Below are 12,522 nucleotides of genomic sequence, written 5' to 3'. Positions count from 1 at the left end.
TATTGCACATAAACAATCAAGGCATTCGGGGAAACATGACGAGCAGCTTGGAACATATATTCTTGTTGGAAGAAAGGGGGGTTCCGGTGAGGATATCTTTTTGTCAGGAAGTTTGACGCATTAAACATTCGTTTTTACTTTGTTTTGGTGGGGAAAGTCGCAGAAGTTACCGGACCGTCGTCGTTTTTTAGGACATGTTGTCTCAAGACAAACGTTGACAAGTTTGTGAACATTTGTATCTTTTGCAAACAGCGTTGATCACTTATTTATGGCTTCGATCGCGACCGCTGCAGGAATGGTAAAAGTTCGATGCTCTGCTTCTTGTGTCGATGGAAGTGAGTGACCAAACATTGCTTTGCATGGAGTATCGAAGCAAGTTGAGCTATTAGGCCATGTGTATTTTGTTTTCTTTTTGTTGACAGTAACCTTTGATTTCAGCCGACTATTCCGACATCAGTCTCCATGTCGCGCACTCAATCACTGTTTCCTTACTTCGGCTATAGGCCCTAAAGATATGGATGCTTCAGTTGATCACTTTATATACATTTTGAAGTGGCTTTACAAAACGATTCATTTACTTGTAAAAGTAACAATTTGCCATATTTAGGAGTAAAAAAAACAACAACAAAACGACATAATCCAAAGAGTGAAAACCTGCAAATTTAGCAGGAAGAGAAGCCATCATCAAACTCACGGAACCCGCCTGGTCTTTTCCTCTGGTGTACTGTTACAAATGGATTTCATAAAGGCTACACGATTGTTGTTACACCTTTTGTAATGCGTTTCCAATGCAGAACGTTTTCATTCGTATGCATATGAACATGGAAAAACAGTCTCAGTCATCACGACCAATGTTTTGTCTACTTTTGGCAGGTTAGGCTACAGGCCTAACTTATTCAAATGCTATGGGACTGTTGTTCAAATGTTTTGGAAAATAGGCTTTTCGACCGTTATCTTGTGGGGGACGACGAGTAGAGCGTTTTTTTCGCGACTCTGATGTAGTAGATTTCGAACTTGTTTTTTTTCTAAAACATCGAGAGGATCCAATGTGACATTGTTGTAGCGTAGTGCTGCACACAAAACGTATCGGATAGTCTGCAACAAACTGACGGGGAAGGCGCGCGCACCAGGAGCCCCCATACCTGGGGGCCACGTCGCCATGGCACCCACACGCACACCAGTGTGGCTGTCAGCCTGATGGACACGGAGAGAGAGGGGGCAACTCACGATGACCCGGTGACCCCGCACTGGAAATAACGGACGAATAACCTGCGTCATCTCTGCCGAGCGACCCTGCGCTGAAAGAAGTCCGCTCGCCACCTATAGGACCCGAGGCCAGTAGGTAAGTGGCAAAGAGCACTTGTTGCCAGTTATCAAAGGTAACATAATAAAATGTATGAACCTGATGCTTTTCATATATTCTCTGAAAATATGATCCCCCCATATGTATTTTTTTTTAAATTCAAAATGACCTATTTGAAGGGTAAAGAAATCATAATTTCAGTATAAACTCGTCATGGGCATTTTTCACCAGGATTAGGTCGGTAAATTTACCTGAGCCCTAGGGCTTCTAATATGGTACCTATGCACTTAGGCACATTACAGACCCCTGGGTTTGTAGGTAAATGCACACCACAGTCTTCATGTGGTGCTGGTACTGGCATCAAGATTCAAATAAGGACTCAGGAATACCACATTCAATGTAGCTTCAATCACCAATGTTTTGACAGTGAACTGTCTTCATTAGTAGCTATGGCGGATACCCGAATGAAGACAGTTCACTGGTGGTTAACATTAGTGGTTAAAGAGTTATTATGGAGCATTGAGTTTGTTCCTTATTTGTTTGCATGTAGGACCGCTTGACAAAGAAACACTTTGGAGTGGGGCTTCCATTTCAAACTAATAGCCGATGTAACATTTATCACAAATGAATTAGCCAAGGCATCTGATAAGCTGACTGTATAAAGATGTTCACTGCAGCTCATAGGGTGAAAACAGGTTGCGCCCAAGTCATGTCTGTGGCAGAGGAGGCAACAGTTAGCCTGTTTGGGACAAGATGAAGATGGATCCAATATTGAGCGATCTCGTCCATGAGAAGTATGAAGGCTATATTATAGACACAAGTATACAGATTGACAATATTAAAGGTGCTGTATGTGGTATTTTTTTGTATGTTCAAATGTCTACATGTTCAAATAATAGCTCTACATTCTGACAGCCATCACTGATATTCTTGTCTGGTCAGTAACATGGGTCAGACTCAGTCCCTCCGCTCTGCAGTAGTCAGGAATAGATTTTCTGGTATCCCGTTCCCACTTTATCCAATCAGGAGAGAGAACTCCACACTGCAAAAATGGTCTGACAAAAATAAGAAATAAAAACTAGTTTTAAGCAAATGTGTCCTTGAAACAAGTAAAAAAAAAAAAAAAAAAAATGTAACTGGTTACCAACCAAACACTATATGTAAATGTAAATGTATATATCAGTGATGGCTGTTGGAATGTAGAGCTATTTAACACTTATTTTAACAAAAAATATCACTTACAGCACCTTTAAGAATGTAGGAAAAGCTATGGTTTTACAAGTCCCATTCCCGGTGTATGCCCCCGTGTCTTTTGAAAATTGTTTGTGTGTAACATTGCAGATGGACCGGCCTCTTTAGACACTATAGCAGTGGCCGTTTCCAAGCATCACTATGCAGGTGTGAGCAGCACGCTGTCACAGATCGCCCCCAGACATAGAGCGCTTGCGACGTCAGGGCCAGGGGGGCAGTTCCAGGGGATTTCGATGAGGCACCACTGACTCCAGATGCAGCACCAGTCCTGAGACAGAGCAAAGAAAGACTGTGGCTGGGAAAAGCTGCCTTTAGACTAAACACCTCTAAGCAGGCAGAAAGGAGCGGGGGGGGGGGGGGGAGGAGGGGGTGGGGGGGATCCATGTAAATCCTGCTAGTCCTGGAAATATGATACAAGGAAAATAAAGCGGACACAGCTGACTGGACTGGCAGTGCGTGGCCTCTCTCCTCGCCGAATTCCCCGCATTCCTCTCGGAAGGTAATTAAAGTCAGGAGAGCGGGAGAAGGAGTGATGGACAGAGAGGCCAGTGAACTGTGTAAGACTTACAGGAAGCCCTCGTGGTGCTCTGACATCACCCACTTAAAGCCTGGTTTGAGGACGTCTTTCTGGACCAGATGCTCTCGCGTGTGCTCCAGAGAGTGCCCTGTGTTGTTGTGTCCCTGTGTTGAGGCCGATGGCTTTGGTTTTGCCTCAAAGCGCGTCGGTGCAACTGTGGGACCGGCTGATCTCTCAGACCACACGCTGTCGTTTCCGCAGGAGGAGGGGGGAGTGGTATTGGCCAGTTAGTCTGCATTCAGTTCAGGGGTTGAAGGCCAACCCTCTGTGGGCACCGCTCCCCTGCGGCAGGGAAACGTGAGGCGGCTTGAAAGCAGCATGGTAACGCTACGGCGACCGCAGACGGACATGCCCAGCATTCCAGAGGTTTGATTATTACCCAGGAATCCAACAAGCCACTCTGCCGCCTCAGGTGCCGCTGTTGCCCCTCTTGCCTCTCTATTACCTCTCTTGCCCCTCTGTTGGCTCTCTTGTCTCTCTGTTACCTCTCTTGCCTCTCTGTTACCTCTCTTGCCTCTCTGTTGCCTCTCTTGCCCCTCTGTTGGCTCTCTTGCCCTTATGTTGCCGCTCTTGCCTTTCTGTTTCCCCTCTTGCCTCTATGTTGCCCCTCTTGTCTCTCTATTGCTGATCTTGCCTCTCTGTTACCTCTCTTGCCTCTCTGTTACCGGTCTTGCCCTTCTGTTGCCCCTCTTCCCTATCTATTACCTCTCTTGCCTCTCTGTTGCCTCTCTTGCCCCTCTGTTGGCTCTCTTGCCCTTATGTTGCCGCTCTTGCCTTTCTGTTTCCCCTCTTACCTCTATGTTGCCCCTCTTGTCTCTCTATTGCTGATCTTGCCTCTCTGTTACCTCTCTTGCCTCTCTGTTACCGGTCTTGCCCTTCTGTTGCCCCTCTTCCCTATCTATTACCTCTCTTGCCTCTCTGTTGCCCCTCTTGCCTCTCTGTTGCCTCTCTTGCCTCTCTGTTACCTTTCTTGCCTCTCTGTTACATTTCTTGCCTCTCTGTTACCTCTCTTGCCTCTCTGTTACCTCTCTTGCCTCTCTGTTGCCTCTCTTGCCTCTCTGTTACCTTTCTTGCCTCTCTGTTACCTTTCTTGCCTCTCTGTTTCCTCTCTTGCCTCTCTGTTACCTCTCTTGCCTCTCTGTTACCTTTCTTGCCTCTCTGTTACCTCTCTTGCCTCTCTGTTACCTCTCTTTGTCTCTCTGTTGCCCCTCTTGCCTCTCTGTTACCGGTCTTGCCCTTCTGTTGCCTCTCTTGACTCTCTGTTGCCCCTCTTGCCTCTCTGTCACTTCTCTTGCCTCTCTGTTGCCTCTCTTGCCTCTGTACTACTACCACTACCACTACTGCTACTACAACTACTACTACCCCACCACCACCACCACCACTACCACTGCCATTGACACTACTACTACTACTCCACCACTACTACTACCACTGCCACTACTACTACTACTACTGCCACTACTACTACTACTACTACTACTACTACTACTACTACTACTACTACTACTACTACTACTACTACTACTACTACTACTACTACTACTACTACTACTACTACTATCACCACCACCACCACCGCAAGTATTCAACATCATGATCCCAATCCCTTGTTCTTTTGAACCCTGGTGTCTTGGATTTGCTCCTCACTGTAACTCAGTCACCAGGGCAGATGTGTCCCACTCCGTTCCAATTCAGGCTTTATCTTGCAGACCTTCAGGTTTTATTTCCACTGACTTGGGGGCAGAAGCATGAATGCTGATCTATTTTTGGTTAACATTGCTACAGTATGTCCCTGCTGGGCAAGGTGAAACCCGGGTCGGGGGGGGGGGGGGGGGGGCACTGTGCCCAGTGGGCTCTGGTTTGTGTCTGTCTCCTGTGGTGTCTTTTCAGACCAATGATAAGACGTTATTGATCTAAGAGATCTGAGATGTTAGGCAGGGATGGCTGAGAGGCTAATCTTAATGCAATGACGCACTTCAGGTTACAATTGTAACTTCCACTTTATACTTGGTTTGTAGTGGTTTCAAGCCACAGAGGGGGGTACTGGCTTGGTATGATGCGCGACTGAACATCAACAGATCCCCCCAATACACCGCTATAAGTCTTGTTTTTTATGGCTGTATCATCTCTACTGGTCTATTGAAGGTTCCCAACCATAGCCAAAAGGAAATCGAGGACGCAGCCTTTGCGAATTATGCACCAAAGCTATGGAACACCCTGCCTATGGACATTAGGGAGGCTAGATCACTAAATATCACTAAACAACAGTAAGCTAAAAACATTCCTCTTCACCATAGCCTTTTACTGTAATACACTCTGCGACTGCCACTTAGACTCATTGCATCCACACTATGTCTGTTTTATACAAATTCTATGTCTGCACGTTATGCATTGCTTTTATTTAGTCAATTCTCTGCTAATTTTATGCCTGTCTATATTTATGCCAATTTACATTACTACATTATCTACATTACTGCTGTGAAGCACTTTGGGCTGCAATTCTTGTATGAAAGGTGCTATACAAATAAAGTTTATTATTAATAATATTATTATTATTATTATTATTATTATTATTATTATTATTATTATTATTATTATTATTATTATTATTATTATAATTATTATTATTATTATTATTATTATTATTATTATTATTATCATCAAAATAAGCCAAAGCAGGAGAGCTGAATCCTACTGAATTCCCATAAACGCAGATGAAGTTGAATATGGATTCTAAGTAATAACATGATTCCCTGGCCACAGCACAGAGAATCAAGGGACCACTTCAGCCTCAAGGAGGCATAGGTTATTCAAAGAGCTAACATTATAGCCAAAAAGCTATCATCTATCTCAGCGATGGTTTGCGTTAGATCAGATCAGACCACATGAATTTCAGTTAAATCAAAAAGTGGAGGGTAACCTGGTCTATTTTAGGACACCCAACATATGCTATAAAGGCACTCGTGTACAACACCAGCGGTGCTTCGTGAAGCGTAAACAATAATAGATGTTAATAACGCAGAATCAAGCGTCCCACATTTTCCATGGCACGCCACATACGTGGCCATTACGCACCTTCTTTTCATGTGGGCTGAGCTCTCTACTGGTCTATCTCATTATCCTGTTTTCAACAAGCACTTTTACTATCAGCTACAACACACTTGCAATTAACTTAACTACATCTGCATTCTTATGTGGGCTGTTACTTTCCCTACAGCAACCGAGCACATGTGCCTCATGCCTCTTTAGCCTGAAGCGGCCACATAATCACAAGAGCGTTCAACAATAGGAGCCTATAATCTACTGCTCACTCCAGTTTTCCTCAGCATATCCAACCATTGGACAACATGCCTAATGGGCTAATTATGATCATCCACTCCATGAATGTTGACATTTTCTTGTGATCAAAATGAAAATGTTTTACGGGACGGTCGGCACAGAAGCTACCATTAATGCTAACCCTACATGGTAATTTTATTTTATTCAACACATTAAGAATACACATGGTATGCATACAAATTCATCAGGATTACGCAAAAAAGTTTAACTTATTTGTTATTTCCATTGTGGTCCTTGGGGCATGGCAGCAAGCACTGTAGTGGGAAACTTGTATACAATTGTTGATTCATTGATATCCTACAAATATCACATCACAATAAAAACATTACAACAAGTAAAACAAATAAAAACAAATGAAACATTACAATAAGCATAATAAAAACAATCCGGGTCAAACAAGAGCAGACATTAGGTTGTAAAGTATCGGCCTCAGGAGCCTGCCTGGACCCTTATCCTAACCTGCCCATCATCCACCTTTTAGCTGGACTTTAAAGCTAGTCAGTGACTGAGCAGTTTTGATGAATGTTGTTCCATTCTTCACTCCCTGTGTAAAGAAATGTACTTCTGGCTAGTTTACTTTTGCAGTTAGGAACTTTCAGATCTGCTATACTGGCCCTGGTGTTCATGTTATGAGCACCCCTGACATGCTGAAAGTACCCTTTGAAATAATTTGGACACTGACCTGCCAGAATCTTGTACACAAGAATCAGTCTGAGCTGTTGAACTCTATTTTGGACAGGGAGCCAGCTTAGCTTTTTATGGTGGTTTGGGCAGATACGAGTTCTATAACTAAGATGTAAGACTGTACTCTAATCGGTTTGTTCTGGGCTTTCTGGAGCTTCTCTTTTTTTTTTTTAAACTTTGACCAGTCAGCTGGTTCTTTTTAGCGTTTATCGCTTTTTCATCGCACTCATACTTGGTCAAGTTCGACCGACAGAAGCAGGCTGAAAGGGTTCAGATGGGGGGGAAGACACTCTGGGAAAGGCACGGCTGCCGTCCGGGATTCGAACGCGCTCAGCCCCAGATCCGCGCGAGCGCGGTTGTCCACGGCGCTGAAATAGCACTCGCGGTACGTGGTGAGCTACTGGAGCTCCCCTCTGGAGCTTCTCTTTAGTTGATTCGGTAATGCCACTGTACCAGGTTAGGCAGGTGTAATCGAAGTGGCATTGGACCAACGCTGAGGCTAAAGTTCTCATGGTGTCCCTGTCCAGGAACTTTGAGATTCTGTCCAGGAACTTTGAGATTCTGTCAAGGTACTTTGAGATTCTGTCCAGGTACTTTGAGATTCTGTCCAGGTACTTTGAGATTATGTCCAGGTACTTTGAGATTCTGGCCAGGTACTTTGAGATTCTGGCCAGGTACTTTGTACTTTGTTGAATCATGTTTTAGAGTAAATCTTCAACAATCTAGTTTTCCCTTTTATTTTAGTGAAAGTTATTCAATCAACACCAGTCATTTTTATTTTAAAATCGAATCAAAGTAACAGCACATGGATGATACTTTTTTAGCTAATGTTAGTAGGATGCTTTTGTACTTTATTCACTTCTGTTTATTATATCCTCGAACGACTGTGTTTAACCATGACCACAGTTAACACATTTTGATTGTGAACACGATAACTCAAAGCGCTTTCATTCCAATCTTTTCAAATGTGTGCTGCACAATTTAGTGTATCAAATACCGTTCATTCTAATCTTTTATAATTGGCTGTATGCATTCATGACCCAGAGAGGAAGAAGCCTATTTATTTTGGTGACCCCAAGACCACAAGCACCAGCATCAGGCCGCCGCCAAATGTTAAATTTTCACATTAGTGTATAACAGCTTTCATCCAAATCTTATCAAATTTCCAGTGCACATTCATGACCACAAGAGGAAGAATCCTATTGATTTTGGTGACTCCATGACCTTTCTTTTAGCACTATCATCCGGTTCAAATGTTTGTATCATTGTCAAATGAGTGTATTTCCTGATCCGATTTCTACCAAATGTGACAGATATATTTGCCTTACTATAGCAAGGAGGCGTGTGAAGTTCTGAGTCATTTGGCCTAAAATGTTGTCAGCACCGTTTAGGTGGAAATAGAGAAAGAAAATAGTTTACGAGTGAGCCGCCATGAATGAATTGAATGAATTTATCTAAACAGATGTTAAAATACACACAGGATTTAAAACCCAATTGGGTCACAACCATCACATGCATTGCATTGTTTGAGGAATTATCACACAATAAAGTCAGAGACTTATTTCCATTGATATGATATGATATGATACATTTATATTGCGCCCCTCAACCAATAGTTACATCGGCCCGGGGCGCATCCCGAGAAAGAAAGAGAAACAAAAAAGACAGGAACAATACGAAAACAGAAAAAAATACATGCAGTCCAACCAAGCAGATAGAGAACAGACAGACATAATACACCAGTCATACTACAATACAAAACGAGCTCATGGATTGTTTATGGCGAAAAGGTGGGTTTTGAGCATGGCCTTAAAGAGTGCTTGCAGATTTCAAGTTGAGTGGGAGCTTCTTCCAGAGTGTCTGTGCTGCGACTGCGAAAGGCCCGGTTTCCCTTCGTCGCTCGCCAGTCTTGTGGGCGGGATTTTTAGGCAGATTTGGTTGTTTGATCGGAGGGATCTGGAGCTGGTTGTGGTCCTCATCTCGACAAACAGAGATACACAAATCAGGAGTCAGACCAGAGCGTATCGGGTTTTTCTTATCGCAAGAGTGAACAATAATAAACATCATATGCCAAACTATTGTGTTACATAGTGACATATTTGATTAACGGAAGAAACGGCGGGACTAAATCGAGACATTCTAGCAAGAAAGGCTGGATTACAGACTATAGACATTTCAAGCAGTCCAGACGCAGCGTTTTATGTCGGAGAGAATAATAACTCCTTTCGGCGTGGACTTTGGATATTATAACTCTGCAAACGTTCTACATGCACCTCCAGTTATACACACCAAAGAGGGGAAACTACTCCTCACCAGCTCCAGGCTGTTTGGGCACGGCTACAAAAGGTGGATTGAGAGTTTGGGGCCGTTCGGGGATATACCTGCTGTTGGCCACGGACAGCACATGTCTAGTTGATATGTGCAATTTATTAAGATAATAAAAAATAGACTTCACTTATAGTTAGTTTAAAATTCCTTGGTTTATAGTTACAAATTTGGGAAGCTGCTGCACTGAAGGAAATGCCTACATTTATAATATTGTCGTCGCCTTGGATACGCTGTGCGATAAATCGCCTGCCCTTTAATACTCCACCTCGTTGAGGGATATGGCAAGTCATTGAAAAATGTGTGTCTGACTCCAGGCAGCCACCTCTTCAAGAGGAATATTGCCCTCTTAACATCAACAGCAGAGTTATGACACAGTTGATAAAGTGTTTTATGGCTCACGCAGTCTTGAGAAGTTGAAAGCTGGCAGATATTTGAAAAGGCCAATTATTCCCAGTAAAAAACTGGCTCTGTGTGGACCATGCCAGAGTAGTCAGTGGAGTGCCAGAGTAGTTTCAGGTTCAAGTTCAACTTTGTTTATTAGTTGTCACAATAAAATACATGTACTTTACCACAATGGAAATAAGTCTTGACGTTTTTGTGTAGCATCCTTGACGTTTTTCTGGAATCTTGTATTTAAAAAAAATTTCTAATCAAATCAACTCAAATGCTTGGTTCTGTATGAGCCCATGAGAGTGTGCTTCATACAGTAAAAAAAAGTAAGTAAAAAAGTAAGTAAAAGAGGAATATAATATACAATATATACCCTACTTACTATATAGTCAGTGGAGTGCCAGTGCAGCTTGAGTTTCGGGCCGTTTTCAATTGTCATTCTTCCTCGTAGGCTCCACTTCTTCCCCCCTCACTCAATCACTGACATTCTCACGTGCGGCGCACACAGTTTCTGCACTTTTTATGTTGCAGTTTCCCGTTCACCCAGGCGCTCTTCGTCCCAGAAAAATATTTGCGTTTATGTTCCACATTTTTCTTCATTTCTTCGTGCCTGCGAGAAACCACTGAGCTTAAAAAAAATCCGATTTCGCATAGGAAACTGGTTATTTATTAACATATCCAGCATGCAAGTGATTTACATAACAGTGCCGTTTAGAAAGGCTGCCGTGATGATACACAATGTTCAGGTCTTAGGATACAATCGACAAATACAAAACCTTGTTGGTCCGAGGGAAGCGACAGGGAAGCAATGGGAGGATGGAGAAGAGAGGGCAGGGTTTGAGACAGGTCAATTCACCCTCTTCCCCTATGGAGTCAGGTGGTTGAAGGTGTATGTAACGTACTCATGATGCCGTGGGTCTGAATCCCTAGGACCGGGCAATATGGCCAATGGATCATATCAAGACGTATTTTCCTAGTTTCTGATGGTATAACGGCGCCTTCGTCTTGTAACACAATCGTTATGGTGCTATTTAATAAAAAAAAATCCTTTTACTTATTCAATGCTGCTGCAAGGAATTTATTTTTATTACATTATGTATATATTTTGAAAATGATATGTACATATGTTATTGTAGTCGACAATGGTGTTGTAAAAATTCCTACCTGGCTTGTATCCATGACGATACACCTCTCCCAGCCCTACCCCCCCCCCCGCTTTCACCTCCAGTCTCTCGTCACTCACAAGTGGGATCCTGCTAAATCTCTCTCTACCGCTGGTCTGTTGATCTAAATAACAGAAACGGTATAAAAAGTTATCAACCTTCTTATAATAAATGACTTGTGATGAAGAAGCGATCCGAACTGCTGGGTTTCATTTGGTGCTTTCATTGGTTACTTACTGGTCCGTGTTGGTATTTACAGTTGCAAGCTGCGGGTCTGCGGTGCGGAGAAGTCCCTGGAGATCTGAAGCTGTTTTGGCGAATAGACGACAGACACGTACGCCGCCAACATGAGTAAGTTCCACATGTGGAGAGGTGATGTGTGACGGAGAGAGTTACGAGTGCATGTGTGCCCGGCGGAGATTGCGTAGTGGTTGAGAACCGCATGTATTGTACCCCCGCTGGCCTGGGATCAGATCCTGCCGGATAAAACTCCTTCTCTCCCATGTCTCCCCCATGCACCACTACCTTCCCACTGTCTAAACAGAAGACACTAAAGGGAGTGGACACCACTCTCCCTAAAGAATGAAAAAGAAGACTGGTGCATGATTCATGATGCCCTTAATACAGCGTGCATGATTGTGCTGTTCACTCAGATGAAAACTTCACACACTGGACAAAGCCTATTCCCCGGCCGTAGGATGTGTGAGCCGGTGCTCCAGACGCTGGCGTGTGAAGGATAGGTTTCCAGTGTTTTGGAGATGGGGGCCTGGTTCTCTCTACTGCCCCGGGGCTGTGTGATGTCTGTCCAAGCTACACAAGAAGAATATTTTCCCTTTCGTGAGCTAACACAGCCACGGCAGAGCTTGCTCTGAGATCAAACATGGGAATAGGAATATCGAAAACACCGAAGCCCTCCCCGCTGCCTCTTAATACCCCGTCATGAGATACTCTCGGCCTGGCTTCGGTTTAAGACCACTGGCTAATTGCCTGCATTCACCTTTTAGCGCAGCGTTAAGTGGTGCCATACTTCCATAATCTTCTGTTGCTCTTATCTCTCTCTCTCTCTCTCTCTCTCTCTCTCTCTCTCTCTCTCTCTCTCTCTCTCTCTCTCTCTCTCTCTCTCTCTCTCTCTCTCTGTCTCTCTGTCTCATACATCTCACCACACCTCAATGCCTTCCCCCCTCCCCAGATGAGCGACAGGCTCTCCACTCTATTATGAAAGACCTGGTGGCCCTTCAGATGACGAGGCGCCAGCCTGCGCCTTCCTACGAAACAAGCAAGCCCAAGACACCGCCCCAGGCCAACAGACAGGTACGGAATCTCTACGCCGTTACTCACCGTCGCTACTCAGAATCAGGGACGATCGGATCGGTGAGATCGGTATCGGGGGCCGATCATGGCATATTTTAGATGATCGGATATATTAAGCCTGATTAAAGCCAGATGCTTTTTTTGTAAAACAATTTAAATAAAATCTATGAAAACCA

The 12,522-nt window shown here is 43.8% G+C and overlaps 1 protein-coding gene across 1 annotated transcript in view; it reads left to right on the top strand.

The window, feature by feature from the left end:
* The first annotated feature begins 82 nt into the window (after window positions 1–82).
* map3k3 (mitogen-activated protein kinase kinase kinase 3) overlaps window positions 83–12,522 on the top strand; it is a 49,784-nt gene continuing 37,344 nt past the window's right edge. The window contains exons 1-3 of the mRNA XM_084328196.1: window positions 83–1,342; window positions 11,295–11,386; window positions 12,225–12,346. Coding sequence (XP_084184322.1) covers window positions 11,383–11,386; window positions 12,225–12,346 — 126 coding nt within the window. The 5' untranslated portion in view covers window positions 83–1,342; window positions 11,295–11,382. The remainder of the gene's footprint in view (window positions 1,343–11,294; window positions 11,387–12,224; window positions 12,347–12,522) is intronic.

The sequence above is a fragment of the Notolepis coatsorum genome (genome assembly GCF_963971535.1).
Source record: "Notolepis coatsorum genome assembly, chromosome: 14".
Taxonomy (NCBI): domain Eukaryota; kingdom Metazoa; phylum Chordata; class Actinopteri; order Aulopiformes; family Paralepididae; genus Notolepis; species Notolepis coatsorum.
This window is presented reverse-complemented; position numbering and strand designations above follow the sequence as displayed.